We start from the raw sequence: 23,533 nt of genomic DNA on the forward strand, positions 1-23,533 counted from the left end.
CAAGCTCGTTTTCAGTTTTTTATTGCTATTGTTGCGCTCTGCCAGCAAGTCGTTCAATTAGTTGTACCTGCCGTCAGCAGCCGATCGAAGTGTGAAGAGATGCCAGTCACTCTCAGGAGAAATTTTGACCATGTGTAGGAGCTTCGCCAGTCGATGATGGAGAAATGTTGATTGTTGTCGTGCTTTATCCGTCATGCGAGTGGTGAGGCTCCGTCAATTGAGAACAGTGCCAGTCGTTTGATGAAACAAAACTAGTCGGGTCAAGCGTGACGGGCGAAATTTACCATCACTGGTTTGATATGTTGCATACTATTAATAATATCGTTACCTAAATCATTAGCATACTGTTTGCAGAAAAGTTCTCCAATACAACTGTTTTAACAGTTTTAAACAGTTACATAACCTAACTACATATTCAAAATACAATTATTTCGGAATTCACGATTCAGACAATGTATTTTACAATTTCTATAATCGTTTGCTAAACGTGTTATTGCGCTTCATCAAATCGTCGTTTGACGATTCAAGAAATCGTTTGGTTATAATCCTCAAATATACGGGTTATTATTAAGCGTTAAGGCCAGGCTTTTGATTACAGAAAATGATCTATTCCTAAACAGTCTGAGATTATTTGATATCAATACCTACTTGTTATTTAAGGGGGGGGGGGGGGGTAGGGTCTAACGGGTATAAAAAAACACCATTTTCACGATTTTTTTCTAGAGCTATCGTTCAAAAAAATGTATTCAAATTTTTTGCATTATATAAAGCATTGTTAAAAGAACATTTAGTAATTTTTTCGTAGAAAAATATTGAAAAATGGGCCGGTAACGGAGCACTTTCGAGGATGCCTTTTAGAAAACAGAATTTGCGGTGGACACTGTATCTCAGCACAGAATCATCTGAAGTCAAAAAATCAGAGCAAAATATTTTAAATAGATGTTTTTCTGGACCCCAACGTTTTTATTTAACTTAAAAATATTTTTATGAAATTTTTGTGGCTGTTTGAAGTGAAAACTACGATTTTTCACTTAAAAATCCGCCATTTTTCACCTGTAAAATCTCCCCAAAGTAAAAAAAATCAAAAAAGAAAAACGTTGGGGTCTGGTATTTTATATGTAGAAAATATGTTCCAAATTTCAAAAGAATCGGATAAGTAGTTTTCAAATGACGATGTCCACGGACTTTAAAAACGTGCTTTCGAGAAAAACGCGTTTGAAGTTTCTGCTCTTGCTTTCTTGCAGTATTTGATAGCAGGAGATAAATGCCTATAACTTCTACAGTTTTGCTTCAATTGACTTGAAAATTTGACACAACATTCTTGAAATGTTTTACAATAAGAAAATAAAAAAATAAAAAAAATGATTTTTTGAAAGTGTTAGACCCTACCCCCCCCTTAACCCTCATCCGCATTAGTGTGTCATTTTGACACCATTGCAAGTTTGAAGGCTTGTAACTTTTTTCAGAAGCTTCAAAATACAAAAATTTCTTCGGGGACCCTAAATGAATTCAAAAGTTCTTCAATATTGCATCTTTACTTTTTTTATGGACGAACCCTGGAAGCTTGGACAAAAAAACTCCCTTTTCCGACTTTTGGTGTCATTTTGACACCACTAAAGTAAAATCTATTTAAGTCGTTTGAATTATTATGAACTTCATATAAAACTTATATCAATAGAAACCTTGTAATGTCAGTAAAATATGTTTAGAACATTGTATACAGCTAAAGTTACAAGTTTTCTCGTTATTCAGCATGAAAGAAAAAAAATCTGAAAAAACATGCATCACGAAAACTGCTGTAGTTCATATGTTACACGTCCAAAAAAATATTTGCCTTATGCATATGAAAGCTGAAGTTAATGCCTACATCATGAAGACAAGAAATATTTTTTTAAATTTTTTTTTAATGAAATGGTCACAAAAAGTTCAAAAAAGTGGTCTAAAAAACCTACTTTTCATTCGATTGCTAGTAAATACTGTTTGAGCGATGGTAGAGTTTTGAAAAAAATACGACTACAAAATGTATTTAAATTCCAACATTTTGCTGTCTTTAGATTTTTGATGTAACAAAAATTGAATTTACTGGAATTTTTCAAAGTTCACTACTTTGCGCGATTTTTTTACAAATTGAAATTTCATCTGTTTTTGTGGTCTACCGTCAGGTTGTACCCGGATTATCAGTGCTTTTACTTTGTTTGGACCAACCAAGAGTATATTCATTGGAAAGCACATTTAATCTTCATTCTAGTGAGGTGCTGCAATTCACGCTGTGAAATTTCACAAAAATATGAAAATTATAAACGTAAAATCATTCCTGAATTTCTAGAACTACAAGCACCTCGTCCAGCAAAACGTGTTTGTTTGCTCTCCGAGTAGGTACGGTGGGTGGTGATTCGGGAGCGAAGAGCGAAGCCGACAGACGAAATAACGATGCGTGTCGTGCATTTCTTGGTCTGTCGGCTTCGCTCTCTGCCCGAATCACCACCCACCGTACCTACTCGGAGAGCAAACAAACACGTTTTGCTGGACGAGGTGCTTGTAGTTCTAGAAATTCAGGAATGATTTTACGTTTATAATTTTCATATTTTTGTGAAATTTCAGAGCGTGAATTGCAGCACCTCACTAGAATGAAGATTAAATGTGCTTTCCAATGAATATACTCTTGGTTGGTCCAAACAAAGTAAAAGCACTGATAATCCGGGTACAACCTGACGGTAGACCACAAAAACAGATGAAATTTCAATTTGTAAAAAAATCGCGCAAAGTAGTGAACTTTGAAAAATTCCAGTAAATTCAATTTTTGTTACATCAAAAATCTAAAGACAGCAAAATGTTGGAATTTAAATACATTTTGTAGTCATATTTTTTTCAAAACTCTACCATCGCTCAAACAGTATTTACTAGCAATCGAATGAAAATTAGGTTTTTTAGACCACTTTTTTAAACTTTTTGTGACCATTTTATTAAAAAAAAATTTAAAAAAATATTTCTTGTCTTCATGATGTAGGCATTAACTTCAGCTTTCATATGCATAAGGCAAATATTTTTTTGGACGTGTAACATATGAACTACAGCAGTTTTCGTGAGGCATGTTTTTTCAGATTTTTTTTCTTTCATGCTGAATAACGATAAAACTAGTAACTTTAGCTATATATAATGTTCTAAACATATTTTACTGACATTACAAGGTTTCTTTTGATGTAAGTTTTGTTTAAATCGGTCTAACACGCCAAAAGTTATAACGATTTGAGCTTGTGGTGTCAAATTGACACCACAAGTGCTGATTAGGGTAATGAAATCTAATGCGGATGAGGGTTAAAGGTAATTGACCATCCTTAAATCATAGTCAAAAGAAAACAAAACGAAAAGTTTCATGAATCACAATTCTAAATGTTCTCATTTATTGCGACAAACTTATGTTACTCAAAAATGGATAAATCCATCATGAGCGTGTAATCCATTTAGAGAAATGTCAAACGAAACTGTGATTCAAGGTCTCTTAAAACCATTTTACAACTGTTTGTTGAAATTGTTTTGTTACCACATTTGTCTAACCGGCAAAAAAACCATTTTTAAACAGTTTTACAACTGCCTTAATATTTTCAATATTAACTTACTGAAAGCCATGTTGATTGTGAAATTGAATCGAAATTATTGACGCCGTCTTGCTGGAAATAATACTATAATACTAAAAACTAGACAATTTCAACAAATTTGACAATGTTGGCGATACTATTTGTTGTATAGGCAATGAATTTGAATGCAAAATCAAAATTGCATCATTTGAGCAAATTTATGTTTCCTTAAATTATTATTCTTTAATTAAAAAAAATGCTTTAAACTTGGTCAGCCTTGATTTTCTCTAAGACGTTATGTTTTGAAGCTATTCCATAAATATATTTCACCAGAAATCTGAGGTTGCAGGAAGTTTTTCGCTAAGATACATTGAAAATGAAAATAAGAATATTTTTAAAATATTTCAAATGGAACCTTTACCAATCACCAAATGCTTGGGAGAGTAAGTCATAACACGAGAAAAAAACACGGAACAGAAAACTCCCACAGTAAAATTTCTGTCAGATTCCACAGCTGACGAAGTAAAATTCCTATCAGACTTCACAGCTCCCACAGTAAAATTCCTATCAGACTCCATGACGTAGTTTTAAAAGAGCTGTGGATTGTCTTAAGAGGGCTCTGAAAGGTTTCTTAAAGCTACATATGTCTATAAGGTCGAATTAAACTATTCTGTTGGATGATTTATCATTGTTTACAGAATTAGCTTTAAAGACGTTAACAAAACAGGGCCAATTAGTGCGCTTTGGCTTATGGAGTAGCTTAAAGGAATATGTATTCTTGAACGAACTGTTAATATTCGAATAAAACTTAAATTGTTACTTGGGTATACATGACCAGCTGGTAGCTGATTGAACATTCCTATTTTATAGGAGCAAATACATTTTATCTGTCGGCCACTTATGGGACTCGAAAAACGGAGAAAAAAGTATAGTATTTACAACAATAATCCACTTATATTCAATCATATATCTGATTGCTTCTCGACCAACTATAATTATCAAGATTTCAACAATACATGAAATAGACAATCTTATTTATTCCGCACCTTGAACAATGTATATAACACATTCAACTATAGTTGTATGATTAATTATGGACATTCAACTATAAATATATTTAGATTCAACTATAATACACGATTGATGTCATACATTCAACAATAATTGATTCAATTAAAAATATGATATTTTCAACTATAATAATATAATTGAATTACTTATAAATATGATAGATTTAACTTTAATAATATGATTGATTTAATTATAAACATGATAGGTTCACTTTTGTTTCTATGACTGATTCATTGAGATTAACTTTAAATATTGTAAATTTAAATTCTGTTTATATTGGAAGTTATCATATCTGAAGATTTTTTTTGGTAAAACCTAATCGGAAATCCCGATATGCACGTCTTGGTTCCTCCGCTGTTGCTCTTTTTGCATCTTAATGACCAGAAAATTTTGCGTCTTAAATAATCGGTCCCGGAAGACGTCCGTGCTTCTGCACCCGGCGAAGATTGACCTTGTGGGGGGAAAATTATTATAATCTATCATACGCTAACTTATCATAATGCTAGTTTCCTGTGGGATCCTGCCAGGATCACGTAAAAGAACGTCGAGGCACACGTCGTTTTCACGGGCAGCCGGAGTAGGTGTACCTTTCCCAATTGGGCCGGCTGGGCCCTAAAAACAGCGATACAATCGCTACAGGGATCACGTACTGGTCCCACACCTTGGTTTTTTATTTGTTTAAGCTGATGAACACATGAGTATTCAAGTAACAAACAATCTATCATAACAATATACATAGTTTAATTTACTATATTTTTAGTTCAACACCTAGAATCAATCATACATTTGTAGTTGAATCTATCACATTCACAATTGAATCAATTTTACCACTACAGTTGAATTTATCATATTTACAATTGTATCAATTATGCCACTACAGTTGAATCTATTACATTTATAGTTGAATGCCTAAAATCTGAATAACTGATTGTGGTTGAATCTATCATATTTACAATTGAATCGATTATACCATTACAGTTGAATCCATTATTTTCATAGTTGATTACGTAAAGTCAATCATCAGTTTGTAAAGGGTGATACGGTCAAAATTTTGTCAAGGAAAAACGCGTGTAAATCGGTGAAATCGTTTATTTAAAAACTCAAATTAAATTTCTTTTTCAAGTTTAATTAGTATAAAATTCAGGAAAAATATTCAGTTAGGCTTCCGCTTTTCCAAATCCGAATTGCCGGGCCTTACGCTTAACCCCTGCCATCAGATTTTGTACAGCCACCTTGTCCACCTTCTTCGCCGCAGAAAGCCAGTTTGCCTTGAACTGCTGCTCGTCCTTAGCAGTTTTTTGGTCTTCTTTAGGTTCCGCTTGACAATAGCCCAGTATTTCTCAATTGGGCGGAGCTCTGGCGTGTTGGGAGGGTTCTTGTATTTGGGAACCACCTGCACGTTGTTGGCGGCGTACCACTCCATGGCCTTTTTACCGTATTTGCAAAATGCCAAATTTCTTGGTTGACAGTCCCGGAAGCTATGAAAATGCTGATTTTCAAGCCACAGGTACAGATGGCTTGCCAAACCAGATATTTCTTCGCAAACTTTGGCAGTTTCATGTGCTTGGAAATATCTGCTACTTTTCCCCTTCCTTTTGCCGTATAAAACTCCTGTCCCGGAAGCTGCTTGTAGGCTTTGACGTAGGTTTCGTCGTCCATTACCACGCAGTCAAACTTCGTCAGCATCGTCGTGTACAGCCTCCGGGATCGCGCTTTGGCCATCGTATTTTGTTTATCATCGGAATTTGCAGTCACTACCTTCTTGTAAGGCGATAGTCCGGCTCGTTTTTTGACTCGATGCACGGCTGTAGACGATACACCCAGCTTATTTGCGGCATCTCGGAGAGAGAGGTTAGGGTTTCGCATGAAACTACCGGCAACTCTCTTTGTCGTCTCAGCGGCTTCCGGTTTTCGATTTCCCCCCGATCCAGACTTCCTGGCTGTCGACAAACGTTCCCCAAACACTTTTATTACATTTGTAACGGTTGATTTGGCAACTTTTAGCGATTTTGTCAGCTTTGCGTGCGAGTAGCTCGGATTTTCGCGATGCACGAGCAAAATTTTGATACGCTGCTCTTCTTCCTTGGACGGCATTTTGACAACTAAAAAGTGAATTCCAAAATCAAAATAGGAGCAGCATTCTACACACACACACCTTCAAAATGAGGGGTGTTCAGGTTTTTTTTAATGAAAAATTGAAAGAAATACGTCAAGTTGATATTGACCAAATTTTTACCGTATCACCCTTTAGTTGAGTCTATTATATTTATAGTTCGATGCAAAAAAAATCAACTACGTGTTGATGATTGGTATAACCAGCCAGAAAAATTATAAAAACTGTGGTCTTTTTTCTCCGTGAACCCAAAAGTTATCTTATAGATACCGGGAATCGAACCCAGTATGCCTGGCATACCAAAAGCAGACTCGCGCCAGCCTACCCGCTAGACCACATCGGTGCATTGATTTTCTTTAAAAATATAAAATTTTCCCTGAAAGCATGCAATTACTACCCAGCAAACAAGAAATCGTATCAGAAATGATAACTTAAGTATTTTTAAGTGTTGCGAATTGCAACTCCTATTGTATAGTGAATGATTACGAATGAAAATTACGAATATTTTCTTCCACAGTTTGTTCTGAATTGCTTAACGGATAAATCAAGCATAAGCTTGTGAAAAAAGGGGTGCGAAATAAGAATAGCACCACTTGAGTTTTTCATAAACTTTCCTACCTATATGCTGTGATAATGCATCAGACGTTTGACAAATGAACTACCCGATGATGACGTTACAAATGTTTCCTTCGACAGCTCACCACCACCCAGGGGTCAACATGCTTTTTTGAGAATCTACCACTTTTTGACATTGTTCCCCAGGATCAACATGCACTGATTTGGTTTTTGAATAAAACTGTCAGTTTTTTCCAGTTCCAGTCAGCTATTTATTGCTAAATTTAAGCTTCGATACTTTGCTCTATCCAATTCTTGTTGGCTTGAATTTTTCATATTGACACAGCTCTCCTCATCTTCACGTAAAAATGATTTCGACTGTCAATTCTTGCCGAGCTCGTCGAGCGTTGATGGCTCACGACGACTAGTCATCAAAGGCATAAATCATCAAACAAAATCAGGTCACTTTATTTCATTGCCCTTTTATGGCCAATTTCGGCACCTTTGAAATCGATTGCGGGGAGTAGTTTTGTTTATGTTCTCCTGTTGGTCCCACGTTTTCTTTCCAAAAACAAAAAAAAACACCATCTAATGTAGAAAGGGTGCTCGAGAAGCAACAAGATTTTATACGTCCCTACTTATAACGTTTGGCCTTCAACTGTTGCCACCACAAGCAGTTTTGTACCGACTAACTGCACTAAGCTTATCTGATAGGGTAACGACACGATGGATACCCTGTGTTAAAGTGATATTGAAATTTTCATCATAATATGTATCTCTTCCTTTCATTCAATCAAATAAAAAGCCTTCATTAAAAGTTAATGAATCAGTATTGAATTTTGTGTGATTTTCTTATAAAACAAATGTTAAAACAAATAGTTCAAATTCGCATCCAGTAACAGTGACCCGCTTTCAAAAAAAAAAAAAAAAAACCTTCAGCAGCAGTGATTTTCAGAGTCACTCGGTGCATGTCTGATGAGGTGAAAGTTTATAAATTCCTCCAGATTGTTTGTGCATCTAGCTGGAGCCCTCCCAATCCAATAACAGGTGGATCACTGGTTGATGGTGCTCTCGAAGGATTGCGCTGTCTTTTTCTGTATACGGTTTGTTGGGTATCGAATCTACCATTTTGGGCATCAATTAGAGAGTATTTTGGGTGTTTTTCTTTGTATTAAATTAAGGGGGGCTGAGAGGATTATTAGATGTGGACTTGTTGGAAAGCTGATTATGTTAATCAATAAAACAGACAAAGAAATGGAAGATTGTTTCTTAATACCAGATGATATATTTTTTGTCTTAAAAGAAGTTCTGGTTACCATATACGGTAGCGTTCGTTAAAAGATTGCATCATAAAACGAGCTTTAATCTTATCAAATTTCCCGGTTTCCATTTTGAAATTTAATGAAAAATCTTAAAAATATGTTTAATAGCTGTTGGATGGATGTTTGTATGGAAAACATTCAAGTGAAAGTGATTGCCTTCTATTTTTTCGCGGATTGACCTTTTTAACACTAAAATACTGTATCTCTTTCCATAATTCATATATGGAGCCTTTGAAGTAAATATGTACCAAATATTTGAACGGCCGAATACCGCCCAAAAACCGTTATTCGGCTTACCGAATAGTTGAGCTAAGTATATTAAATATATACAATAACATGATTGACAAATTTTTCAAATTATTTTGAAATTTTTTTTAAAATATCCAAAAGTAATGTTAAAAAAGCCATACAATCATCATAAACAAATGGTTTCAGTTAAGGGTGGTAAAGTGTTGTTAATAAAACTTAAAAAAAAAATGGTTTCAGTAAAACATCTCAGGTGTAACCATGTACCTTTCGCTGTAGATAGCTTTCTTCTTTGATTATGGTTCGTTCCATATTTTTTTGATATGCTGGCTTGTCCATCAATCCGATAAAAAGTTCAAGATAAAAAAAAATCTGGCCAGGAAATCAATTAAAAAACTAGTTTTTTTTGAGAATTTTCAATTTTGGTAACCGACGTAACCTAACGTTCCAACGAAAATTCATCAACAGGAAGTTTCGCCCAATTGAATTTCATCCATTTTTTTAAAGTTTGAAGTGATTTTTAAGTAAATTTCAAAAGCGTACTTCCATAATGACCGTTTACTTGATTTGTTTACATTTGACAGTTTGTTTTGGTTCCTCTTGCTATGTTCAACTCGCAAACGAGAGCAATAGCTCAATGATTGCTGAGGACAAGTGATTTTTTTTTTTATTTATTTGATCATAAGGATTTTAACACCAGGATGTCATTCATCCCTCAAAGGACAAGTGATGATGATAAACGCGGTACAAATGTTTACATCATCACACGGTTAGGCCAGAATACTCAAATTGGGTTTGTGGTAACACAACAATGTTGCCAGAATTCTGAGTGAGAGTATCAAAGTACTCATTGAGAAATGAGTACTTTCCCGGTTAGGGAATATGACAAGCGGAGAGTGCGATAATAGCAATCGCTAATTAATTGTGTAGTTATGTAATGACTAGACTGACTAAAACATGAACAGAGATAACTCTATTCCACCACTGAAACCTGCGTTTTCAACAGGTTATGGGCCCAGATACGTCTGGATGTTGGGAAAAAAAGTTAGTGAGAGGGGTGCTCTCAAGTTTATAAGGCTTGCGGTTAGCAAGTGCTCCAGCAACCAGCGCAAAAGGACCACCCAAGGTCGAGGAACTGGCCAGGAGCCAGAGGATTAGCAAGCTGTCGGAAGACCGCCAGCGTAGACACGAGCCCAGCAAAATGTCCCAGGCCAGGACGGAGGTTCCACTAGAGGTCGAGTCCGGGGAGGTTGATAGACCAAGTGGATTACTCTCAATGCCGTCACGAGCTACGCTGTGATTAGCAAGCGTGAGCTCACGTTCGACGGCCGGGAGGAGTCTCAGGATCCTTGTCCGGGCAGCGCAGATGTGCACAGGTCCAGCTGGAGCAACACTCCGGTTTAATTGGACGGTGCTGATAGCCGAGAGGGTTACTCTCGTGCTTTGGTTGGTTCAAGCGCAGAGGACCACAAGCGTGGAGAATCGCCAGCACAGAGGCCACGAGTTGCTCCTCCAGGTCAGCTAGAAAGTTCTACTGGAGTTCGAGGCTGCAAAGTCGGATTGCGATAGAGTTACTCTCGATGCCGTCAAGAGCCATGCTGCGGTTAGCATGCTTGAGCTCACGTCCTACGGCCGGGAGGAATCTCTGGATCCGCAACCAGGCCGCGCGAAGGTCCGAAGGTCCACCTGGAGGAATTAGTTGGAGCTGCAAGCCGATAGGGTTACTCTCATTCTATGGTTATGCATTGCTGTTAGCATAATCGAGCGCAGCTGGAAGCAGTTCCTGGATCGTTGGCAGAGATGGTTTGAACTACGGATAGTCGCCAGCTACTTAAACCGCCCCGTCATCGAGAAAAGGTGTTGATGGCTAAAAGAGGTTGTACTTCTGAGGTTACAAGAAAGCAAGACGTTTTCATTGCTCGCAAGCTGAGGTTATCAGCCAGAATCAACATAAGGTTCGATTTGTCATCGATTCTGGTGCCACTCAACAAACACATGGTGCGAGATCAGAGCCTGTTGGTTGATGTCAAGACTCTGGCAGATCCATATGTCATCAACACAGCTAAGATTGGCGAATGTTTAAAAGCCAAGCGGACTGAAACAATTCATCTGAGCAGTATAATTGGAAAGTCCATTGTTCCAACTATATTGTACAATGTACTTGTGATTCCGGAGCTCGACGAAAATCTTTTTTCGGTCAAAAAGTGCACCGGAAACGGGAAAAGGGTTGCTTTTCTCGGAAAGCTATTCAAATTTGAGTTTTCAGGGGAGGTTTTGCCCAAGCAAAACTCCTGAAAAACTTATTCTGCTTGGATTTGTTTTTGGGTCCTTAAACCAGGCGGAAAGCCTTGCTTGGAAGTCAACCGGCATATGGTAGAGGATATCTGCCCTATTTCAAGCAAAGGTGGGGATACAAGCAGTCTGCGGAAACGGTATGGCAGATAGACTAGCAGCCAACAGTTTTAACAACGTCGAGCTGCCTAGGTCGGGTAGACCATTATAGCTTGTGCACTCAGACGTGTGTGGGTATATGGAGGTGCCAACGTTTGACGGATTCCGCTATTTCGTCACGTTTATTGACGACTACACCCATTTCATGACCGTCTATCTACTCAAGCACAAGAGCTAGGCGGTCAGAAGTTGTGCAAGCTGCGATGCGACGCCGGGCGTGAATACGTTAGTAACGAGTTCAAAGACATTGTTCTGAGAAAGTAGTTCAGATGATATTCACGGTCCCGTATACTCCGCAGCAGGACGGCGTCAGCGAGCGAACGAATTGTACACCGATGGAGAAGGCCAGAGCGATGATCCATGGTAGCGGATTGTCGAAGACGATGTGGGGCGAAGCTGTTTTTTGCGCTGGGTACCTCACAAACAGATCACCAACAAGAGGTCTTGTGGTTAACAAGTCTCCTTTCGAGATGTGGTACGGTCGGAGGCCAAAGCTGAACAACCTGCGCATTTTCGGTTGTCCTGCGTACGCACAGATTCCCAAGAAAAAGCGGCAGAAGCTTGATCCGAAATCGAAACGTCTGGTATTCAATTGTTACACGAATAACGGATATCGGCTTTGGAATGGTTCGAGCCGATCCTTCGAGATTCACCGCAACGTGGTCCTCGATTAAACCAGCGTTTTGGAGCCAGTGCGTGGCGATGCTGCGCCAGAGAAGGGCATCGAGAAGCCTGTTGAAGACCCACTAGAGGCCATCACATTTGAGCGGTTAGCCGATGTGTAAACAGCCCACATCCGAGCAGCCAGTCAATGTGCAAGCACCCGCCGATGTGCCAACAACAGAAAACAAATCTGAACGGTTAGCCAATGTGCCTGCTGATCCTGATCACACTTTGGTTAACAGTGTGGTTGTTGACGATCACGGCGAAAGCGACTACGAGAACAGTGCGGAATTCCCGGACGATGAAGATGTTGACCAAGATTCCGTCACTCCTGAACCGTCCCTGAGACGAAGTCAGCGAACAAGAGGAACTACACAGCGCTACGTGACTAACGAAGCTGCTGTTGTTGATGAGGAGTTACCTCAGAACATCACTGATCTGAATCGCCGGGACGATTGGGATTCTTGACAGCCCGGAAGGAGAACAACACTTGGGAAGCGGTTAGCTTGGCCCCAGGTCACAGGAAACCAATCCTGTCGAAGTGAGTGCTCACCGTGAAGGACGATGGTCGCCTTAAGCCTCGATTGGTCGCGTAAGGATGTTCCCAAAGACCAGGTTTGGATTACTGGGAAACCTATGCACCGATTCCCAAGATGGAGAGCGTTCGGACCGTCTCGGGGTTGGCGAACGAATACGACATGGTCGTTCATCAGATGGACGTCAAAACTGCATTTCTGAATGGAAATTTAGAAGAGGTTATCTTCACGCAGTTACCAAACGATGACGTCGGCAAATCGAAGATCGTTCAATTCAGGAAAAGCCTCTACGGCTTGAAGCAAGCGGGTCGTGCTCGGAACCAGCGTTTCGACGACGAGATAAGAAAGCTTGGTTTCTATCCGTTGTAGAGTGACTGCTGCGTTTACCGATCCTGCACGCAAGGACTCACCCTCGCCCTGTACGTGGATGACATCCTGATTGCCGGAAAAGACGTTTCAGAGGTTACATGATCTTCGGGAATCTTATTTCGTGGTCAACGAAACGTAAGCAGACGATCAGTCTGTCGTCCACCGACGCTGAGATAGGAGCCCTTTGCCATGCAGTCAAGGAAGGTTTGTGGTTAACAAACTTCCTTGGTGAATTGGGTGTGGTTAGCACTCCTTTCACGTTAATGGAGGACAACATCCAGTATCTGGAAGAGGCGCGGACTCATCAGCGGATGAAGCATCTGGATGTGAATTATGCATTCATCAGGGAGATCGTAAGAAGCGGTCAGCTTTCTTTGAGACACATCTCTACTGATGACGCGTTCACGAAAGCGTTACCAAGGGCGAGGCAGGCGAAGCTGTTCAGCATTCTCAATTTACGAATTGAGTGGAGGTGTTGAAACTTACGGTTTTCTCCGGCACAGCAGCAAACTTCTGCTGCCACGAGCAGAACCAAAACATTGTTTGTTTTGGTTTCTCTTGCTATGTTCATTAAACGCGGTACAAATGTTTACATCATCACACGGTTAGGCGAGGATACTCAAATTGGGTTTGTGGTATCACAAAAGTGTTGCCAGATATTTTGGGTAAGAGTATCAAAGTGTTTATTGAGAAATGAGTACTTACCCGGTTAGGGAATATGATAAGTGGGGAGTGCGACAACAGCAATCGCTAATGAATTGTGTAGTTATGTTATGATTAGGCTGACGAAACATGAATAAAGATAACTCTATTTCACCACTGAAACCTGCGTTTTCAACAAAACTTAAGAGTCAAACTATTCGACGTTATTTTTATTCCTCGGAAATATCATATCGTCAAAATTTAGAATAGTTCAGCCTTTTCTTTCATTACGATTACCGGAGGGCTTTTTTGTATATGATTTCAAATCTAAAATCGTCAGAAACAACCCGAAACAGACTGTTAAAATTAAGGATCATACTGTAAATGCAAACAAACCCGCCCCCGTCTGTTATGATCGTTTCGTTTGAAGTTTTAACCCTTAATGGTAACTCACGATTTCAAAAAGCCATGTCTCGGTTATAAAAATTACGAACAATTTGCTTTTGATGAATAAATTTTAAGTTCAATGAATTTGAACAACTATTTTTTTGAACAGTTTTCATGCTATAACTCATGAATGGTACCTCAATCTGTATAAAAATCTATAAATAAGGGAATGGGTCAGCATCAATAATTAAAATTTCGTTTCAAATGAAGTAGACCCTCCCATTCATCGTTGAATGTTCACATCGAGCTGTCAGCAATAAATTATCTTCGGTCCTAATTGTCTGGCTTGAGCTTTCCAGATTGCGTAAAACATTTGTTATCTGATTATCGAAAGACATCTAGACTTGTCCTGCAATGAGAAGATGTGGATCAAATCAAACGGAGTCGTCCAATTTTAAATAACGAGCTCCTTCAAGATAAATCATTTTCGATTTCTCTATCACATCATCTTTTTATCTCTCTCTCGTTCTTGTTTGCTCTGTCTGCCTTAATAACAAAACAACATCGAATCGGCAGGATCAAAGCGAACACAATTTCACCCGAAACACAGGCAAAATTGCACACAATTCATAAGCGGAAAATATCCTTCCACTCTGTTTCCGGCGTCGAGTTTCTGCTAACTTCCTGCCTCCCCACCATGAAATTTGCGCGGCTATTCAGTTGCTATAGGAAAAGTCCAAAACGGAAATGAGCCGCAAGCAGCTCGGCATTGCAACTATGGGTGTGTGTTTGTGTATGTATAGAGGAATAAAAAAAAACAAAATAAAGCAGCCCAAAATGTGATGATGGTACACTCGGGCGACATGAAATTATGAAAATGTTGAATTTCGTTCCAAGCCGAGAACGATGACGGCCGGTTTCTTGTTCTTCTGCTACGATTCCGGTTTCAATCAGCCCAAAGTCGATGGAACATTCGAAGGGCGAACACGCGGAAGTGTGGGAAAGGTGAAGGGGCAAAATTTAATTAATTCCATCAGAGCTTTCCTCGTACTAAGTTGAACCTATCGCCATATTATTTTTTTTATGTTTTCGGTAGCAAAACCTTACGCTTTTTACCACATTGTTATTTTCTCATAAGTTTGTGGAGTTTGTGTTACGTTGAAGCGATTTGAAATAGCAAATTAATGCTTAGATAATGCTTCAGGATCCTCAGGGAAGAAACATCTGTAGTTCTAACAGTTCTGATTTGAGAAGGAACTGTCTACATTTTAAACTGAATCAACAACTGAGCTTTAAGATTTTAAATCTGGATCAGGTTTAATAATGCAATAAGAAATCTGGAATATAAATCAGAATTCAACTCAAAATACTAAAGTCTAAATACGGAATTCAGAATCAGAATTCAGAATCAGAATTCAGGATCAGAATTCAGAATCAGAATTCAGAATCAGAATTCAGGATCAGAATTCAGAATCAGAATTCAGAATCAGAATTCAGAATCAGAATTCAGAATCAGAATTCAGAATCAGAATTCAGAATCAGAATTCAGAATCAGAATTCGGAATCAGAATTCAGAATCAGAATTCAGAATCAGAATCAGAATTCAGAATCAGAATTCAGAATTCAGAATCAGAGTCAGAATTCAGAATTCAGAATCAGAATTCAGAATCAGAATTCAGAATCAGAATTCAGAATCAGAATTCAGAATCAGAATTCAGATTTCAGATTTGCCGCCGCCCGTGGCGTAGTGGACAACCTTCAAGTCTTCTAAGCCAAGGGGTGTGAGATCGAATCCCGGTCACGGCATACATAGTACACTTTCGGTGGGTTGGTGGTTTTAGCATTTGTAAGATGCTAGCCATCATATCCTCGAAAGATGTACGCTTAGAGTTAAGAAAAAAAAAAAAAGGAATCTCTTCGAGGAAACATCATGTTTCATTGAGATCCTGTCTGTGTTTGTGTTCAAAAAAAAAAAAAAAAATTCTGATTCTGAATTCTGATTCTGAATTCTGATTCTGAATTCTGATTCTGAATTCTGATTCTGAATTCTGATTCTGAATTCTGATTCTGAATTCTGATTCTGAATTCTGATTCTGAATTCTGATTCTGAATTCTGATTCTGAATTCTGAATCTGAATTCTGATTCTGAATTCTGATTCTGAATTCTGATTCTGAATTCTGATTCTGAATTCTGATTCTGAATTCTGATTCTGAATTCTGATTCTGAATTCTGATTCTGAACTCTGATTCTGAATTCTGATTCTGAATTTTGATTCTGAATTCTGATTCTGAATTCTGATTCTGAATTCTGATTCTGAATTCTGATTCTGAATTCTGATTCTGAATTCTGATTCTGAATTCTGATTCTGAATTCTGATTCTGAATTCTGATTCTGAATTCTGATTCTGAATTCTGAATTCTGATTCTGAATTCTGATTCTGAATTCTGATTCTGAATTCTGATTCTGAATTCTGATTCTGAATTCTGATTCTGAATTCTGATTCTGAATTCTGATTCTGAATTCTGATTCTGAATTCTGATTCTGAATTCTGATTCTGAATTCTGATTCTGAATTCTGATTCTGAATTCTGATTCTGAATTCTGATTCTGAATTCTGATTCTGAATTCTGATTCTGAATTCTGATTCTGAATTCTGATTCTGAATTCTGATTCTGAATTCTGATTCTGAATTCTGATTCTGAATTCTGATTCTGAATTCTGATTCTGAATTCTGATTCTGAATTCTGATTCTGAATTCTGATTCTGAATTCTGATTCTGAATTCTGATTCTGAATTCTGATTCTGAATTCTGATTCTGAATTCTGATTCTGAATTCTGATTCTGAATTCTGATTCTGAATTCTGATTCTGAATTCTGATTCTGAATTCTGATTCTGAATTCTGATTCTGAATTCTGATTCTGAATTCTGATTCTGAATTCTGATTCTGAATTCTGATTCTGAATTCTGATTCTGAATTCTGATTCTGAATTCTGATTCTGAATTCTGATTCTGAATTCTGATTCTGAATTCTGATTCTGAATTCTGATTCTGAATTCTGATTCTGAATTCTGATTCTGAATTCTGATTCTGAATTCTGATTCTGAATTCTGATTCTGAATTCTGATTCTGAATTCTGATTCTGAATTCTGATTCTGAATTCTGATTCTGAATTCTGATTCTGAATTCTGATTCTGAATTCTGATTCTGAATTCTGATTCTGAATTCTGATTCTGAATTCTGATTCTGAATTCTGATTCTGAATTCTGATTCTGAATTCTGATTCTGAATTCTGATTCTGAATTCTGATTCTGAATTCTGATTCTGAATTCTGATTCTGAATTCTGATTCTGAATTCTGATTCTGAATTCTGATTCTGAATTCTGATTCTGAATTCTGATTCTGAATTCTGATTCTGAATTCTGATTCTGAATTCTGATTCTGAATTCTGATTCTGAATTCTGATTCTGAATTCTGATTCTGAATTCTGATTCTGATTCTGAATTCTGATTCTGAATTCTGATTCTGAATTCTGATTCTGAATTCTGATTCTGAATTCTGATTCTGAATTCTGATTCTGAATTCTGATTCTGAATTCTGATTCTGAATTCTGATTCTGAATTCTGATTCTGAATTCTGATTCTGAATTCTGATTCTGAATTCTGATTCTGAATTCTGATTCTGAATTCTGATTCTGAATTCTGATTCTGAATTCTGATTCTGAATTCTGATTCTGAATTCTGATTCTGAATTCTGATTCTGAATTCTGATTCTGAATTCTGATTCTGAATTCTGATTCTGAATTCTGATTCTGAATTCTGATTCTGAATTCTGATTCTGAATTCTGATTCTGAATTCTGATTCTGAATTCTGATTCTGAATTCTGATTCTGAATTCTGATTCTGAATTCTGATTCTGAATTCTGATTCTGAATTCTGATTCTGAATTCAGAATCAGAATTCAGAATCAGAATTCAGAATCAGAATTCAGAATCAGAATTCAGAATCAGAATTCTGATTCTGAATTCTGATTCTGAATTCTGATTCTGAATTCTGATTCTGAATTCTGATTCTGAATTCAGAATCAGAATTCAGAATCAGAATTCAGAATCAGAATTCAGAATCAGAATTCAGAATCAGAATTCAGAATCAGAATTCAGAATCAGAATTCAGAATCAGAATTCAGAATCAGAATTCAGAATCAGAATTCAGAATCAGAATTCAGAATCAGAATTCAGAATCAGAATTCAGAATTCAGAATCAGAATTCAGAATCAGAATCCAGAATCAGAATTCAGAATCAGAATTCAGAATCAGAATTCAGAATCAGAATTCAGAATCAGAATTCAGAATCAGAATTCAGAATCAGAATTCAGAATCAGAATTCAAAATCAGAATTCAGAATCAGAATTCAGAAACTGAATTCAGAATCAGAATTCAGAATCAGAATTCAGAATCAGAATTCAGAATCAGAATTCAGAATCAGAATTCAGAATCAGAATTCAGAATCAGAATTCAGAATCAGAATTCAGAATCAGAATTCAGAATCAGAATTCAGAATCAGAATTCAGAATCAGAATTCAGAATCAGAATTCAGAATCAGAATTCAGAATCAGAATTCAGAATCAGAATCAGAATTCAGAATCAGAATTCAGAATCAGAATTCAGAATCAGAACTCAGAATCAGAATTCAGAATCAGAATTCAGAATCAGAATTCAGAATCAGAATTCAGAATCAGAATTCAGAATCAGAATTCAGAATCAGAATTCAGAATCAGAATTCAGAATCAGAATTCAGAATCAGAATTCAGAATCAGAATTCAGAATCAGAATTCAGAATCAGAATTCAGAATCAGAATTCAGAATCAGAATTCAGAATCAGAATTCAGAATCAGAATTCAGAATCAGAATTCAGAATCAGAATTCAGAATCAGAATTCAGAATCAGAATTCAGAATCAGAATTCAGAATCAGAATTCAGAATCAGAATTCAGAATCAGAATTCAGAATCAGAATTCAGAATCAGAATTCAGAATCAGAATTCAGAATCAGAATTCAGAATCAGAATTCAGAATCAGAATTCAGAATCAGAATTCAGAATCAGAATTCAGAATCAGAATTCAGAATCAGAATTCAGAATCAGAATTCAGAATCAGAATTCAGAATCAGAATTCAGAATCAGAATTCAGAATCAGAATTCAGAATCAGAATTCAGAATCAGAATTCAGAATCAGAATTCAGAATCAGAATTCAGAATCAGAATTCAGAATCAGAATTCAGAATCAGAATTCAGAATCAGAATTCAGAATCAGAATTCAGAATCAGAATTCAGAATCAGAATTCGGAATCAGAATTCAGAATCAGAATTCAGAATCAGAATTCAGAATCAGAATTCAGAATCAGAATTCAGAATCAGAATTCAGAATCAGAATTCAGAATCAGAATTCAGAATCAGAATTCAGAATCAGAGTTCAGAATCAGAATTCAGAATCAGAATTCAGAATCAGAATTCAGAATCAGGATTCAGAATCAGAATTCAGAATCAGAATTCAGAATCAGAATTCAGAATCAGAATTCAGAATCAGAACTCAGAATCAGAATTCAGAATCAGAATTCAGAATCAGAATTCAGAATCAGAATTCAGAATCAGAATTCAGAATCAGAATTCGGTATCAGAATTCCGAATCGGGATCCAGGGTCAGAATTCAGAATTAGTATCAAAATCATACAAGATCAGAACTAAAAATCAGATCTCAAAATCTGAATTCTAAATATGTTTTTCTTTATTTTTATGGAGAGATTATTCACCATAATCAATGTTTGTTACCTTATATGTCGGCCTTATCGGTGAGAAGTTATGTTCTTTTTAGTATGGACATCTTAAAATTATGAAATTTTATAAACGGATTGAAAGTTAGAATATATGAAATATTCTGAAAATGATCGGGTAGAATTTTATTAGAAGCATTATCAAATTTTTGTTCGGTACGGCACAAGCGGAAACTTACAGTGCGAGTTGTTGTAACGTTAAAATTTTTCTAAACTTGCAGCTTTAGGTTTTCTTAACATTTTACCAGTTTTGTTTAACGACATCATATATTTTTTTATCTAAAATATCTTTAAGGTTATTTATAGTTGTTGTATGTTAAATATTGTGTATAATCTTCTCAATTTCCTTCTTTTTTCTTAAATAAAACTCAGTTGAAAGTTATTTTGAAGTTTTGCAATAGCTGCACAAAGTGGACACCCAGAATTTAAATGTTTAAGAATTTTTTTCGAACTGAGAAATTCTCATTAAAGATCAATCTTAAACCATCCCCTTATTGTTATTTTCATTCACATTTCGTGTATCGTGTACAAATATGTCAACACGTGTTACGACTAGTGACATCATTTCCAAAACCGAATGAAAATACCAAACGATCGTAAAAGAGAAGCTATCTGCAGTCATTTTTTTTCTGTTTTCATCCGGGGCCTAGGGAAAACAGGCATACTAATAGGGAAAAAAATCTCCCTCCGTTCCAGGTTATGTCGTTCGCCATTCGATAGGACATGGTAACATCTCGAGACATTTAGACGCGCCGCAAGCAGCAGCATCCAACAGTTGTGATTGGATTTTTTTCGTGGTTTCGTGTGTGTCTGTGTGTTTCTGTCTTTCTCAGTATTTGGAAATCAATTTCGCTGTACTCCTAAATTTATGCAGCTCCAACATAATGTTTTGTTTTTATGTTTTTACATTCTCGTTTTTCAGGCGGTGGAGCGGCGCGGCGAAATGATAGTACGAATCCTGGAACCCCGCTGTATGGGCAGCCGCCAAGCCGTCGAGGCCGGCCAGAAGTTCCTCAATCGAGCGGATGCGCGCCATTCGGTGCAGGTTAGTATTGCGCGGGGCCAATCGGTGGCTCCAGAGAATGGATTGTTTTTTTTTGTTTCTGATGATTTTTTTAATATTTTCAAAATTTTTTGAGAAAAAATATCGGAAATAATTCTTTGTTTTCATGAAAATTATTGCTTGAAAAATTCAAACAGTAAAATGAATGTAAAGGTGGCTCCAGAGAGAACACCTGGAAAATCTAAATTCCAACATTTCTAGTAAACTAATATTTCAACTTTCTTCTCCTGTCATCTCCTCAGTTGGTGGAAATTGTGAAACGACCTGGCCAAACATTGGGTCTATACATTCGAGAAGGTAACGGTGCCGATCGATCGGACGGTGTCTTCATTTCGCGGATAGCGCTGGAATCTGCCGTTTACAACAGTGGCTGCTTGAGGGTAAGATCATAATGAAAAACATTTTTTCATATTCCCATCAAGGGGGCATCAATAAATATGACGAAAGGTGTGAAAGCATCACTTATTCTGTAAAGTGTTTGGAGTTCTTCATAAATGCTGGCAAATCTTTCATTTGATAACCTGTGAAAAACTATGCTTTTTCTGAGATTTTCGTCTTGCGTAGTTGATTCATCTCTTGATAGCAAAGAGAAAATACCCAAATACGATGCACTTTTTCAAATTAACACTTTTTTTCTGTCCCGACATTACAAACTAGAGTAATTTAGCCAGGCATTGTTGATTGTTTTTGTTGGTAATTTCACTGATTATAGCTCAAGCTTTTCTCGTAGCATCTTTTTGTAATTAGGGCAAAATTTGGTGCCCCCAATTAATACATCTGAGCAGCCCTGAAAATAAAGTTTCTGGTTAGCCAAGACCAAACTAAGAAGGCAATGTTTGGAGCAAACTTCATTTGCTTTTCGCAAAAGGTAATTCGTATAGCTCACCATTTCCATCATCATCGCAATCATCCCACCCTTAAAAATCAATCGTGTTGAATTACTTTCAAGTAAAGGGTCAAGTTTTATCAAGCAAGTTTTCAATACTTATGCAAATAAAATTTTCTACCAGTTATTCATAAAGTTGTTAATTTGAAAGATTTCGAACATTTTACGTTTCAACATGTTAACTCTTATTCGTACTTTTATTTTATTTGCCTGACACTTTGTTTCTGGATTAGGATTATGATTTGAGAAAAAGGTGAATTTCATTTCTCTTAAAACGGCAAACATATCCAACATTGTGAATTGAATAAACTTGAAACAAGAATTGATTCTGGATAATTTTATGTTCGCTTGTACGATATGCAATTCTATCGAAAATTAAATTGAAAGCATTTAAGAAATTACAATGATAATGTTTTAATAAACTAATCAACTCCGAAGTTCACATTTGGCTGAACAAATGTTTTACGGGAGCTTCAGGTGATTCTTGCCACGTAAAAGCTACTTAGGAACTTCCATCGTCCTCTTGAAGGTTTAACGCGGTTAAACTATCGATAACGGAACTTCTATGCGCATTTAATGCAACTTCTGTCAAGAAGGTCGATAACGTTCACTTTACACTTTCTAACGCAACCGTTAAGATACCTCCAGGTGTTTTAAAGAACCTTTATGGGAATTCTAAGCGACATGTCAAAAATGTCTGTCAATTTCTTGTCGTGGTATTTGTTTTGTTTATATCAGGACTGATATTCACAAATGGAATTCATAATTTTTTCGAATTTTTCATATCAATGTTGGGATATTCGAATAAATTTTTGATGATGAGAATTTTTGTTTTTATTTATTGAATGTATTGAAAGTCCTTTAAACGAAATAAGGTACACGCTCATCTCAAATGACATTAAGTTTAAATATTAATTATTACTGTGGCAATGAACTATTGCTTGATTGGTCGAGAGGCTGGTGAGTTTCATTGCAACCTATAGAGCAGCGGTTCAATTCTCTAGGCGTAAGTAGCTTTTTTAATAAAAACAATATAATTAAAATCAATGAGATAGACTATGTAGTCCAGCAACAAAGCAAGCTGTCATCTGGTTGTCAGAGCTATCTGTCAACCGGATTTCTTTTCGGCGCGTAGAAGTTTTTTGACATTCTCTTAGAAGCTGAATAGCATTCTCTACAGCCACCTAATCGAACTTGAAAGTAGCTTTAAGAACTTAAATTGTGGGCTGACTAGCATTCTCTTCAGACACAAACGAGAGCTGATTAAGCTTCTACACAGTAAACGAAAATTACCGAGTTCGTGTAAATCGTTAAACTGTAAAAAAGAAACGAACATTGGTAAATGAAGAATCGATTTACCGATGTTCGTTTATTTTTTACCCAAAAAATTACCAAACAGTTTAACGATTTACACATGTTAGGATTTCGGTAAAAAAATTACCGAACTCGGTAATTTTCGTTTACTGTGTATGAATCCTTTTCAAGGGAATTTTGGTTGCTTGGGTTATGTAATTCATTACAATGCCAATGCCTTTTAACTGATAGTGAAAAAAAAACGAAATTCAATTCAATTCAACCACTGTCTGCTCACCGCAGTTGAATTAAAGGGAATCTTTCGATTGCTTTGATTCAGTAGATTTTTTCCACCAAGTGGGCTCATAACACATAATATAATGGAATTCAATATCACTGAGAAAATCTGGTAACTTTTAAGAAAAATTTAAAAATTTGTCATTAGGTAATATAGTTTTAGGCGATAATTTTCTTTCCTAAGTTTTGCTTTTTTCATGAAAATGGTGCCATGTAAAAGAATGTAAATAAATTAAGATG

At 36.7% G+C, this 23,533-nt stretch overlaps 1 protein-coding gene across 8 annotated transcripts in view; it reads left to right on the forward strand.

Annotated features, from left to right (window-relative positions):
- Window positions 1-23,533, forward strand: part of LOC129740048 (rho GTPase-activating protein 100F) — a 211,777-nt gene that overhangs the window by 147,146 nt on the left and 41,098 nt on the right. For all 8 annotated transcript variants that reach the window (XM_055731629.1, XM_055731634.1, XM_055731636.1 and 5 more), the window contains 2 exons: window positions 20,677-20,799; window positions 21,060-21,197. In XM_055731629.1, coding sequence (XP_055587604.1) covers window positions 20,677-20,799; window positions 21,060-21,197 — 261 coding nt within the window. The remainder of the gene's footprint in view (window positions 1-20,676; window positions 20,800-21,059; window positions 21,198-23,533) is intronic.

The sequence above is a fragment of the Uranotaenia lowii genome, chromosome 1, assembly GCF_029784155.1.
Source record: "Uranotaenia lowii strain MFRU-FL chromosome 1, ASM2978415v1, whole genome shotgun sequence".
Lineage (NCBI taxonomy): Eukaryota > Metazoa > Arthropoda > Insecta > Diptera > Culicidae > Uranotaenia > Uranotaenia lowii.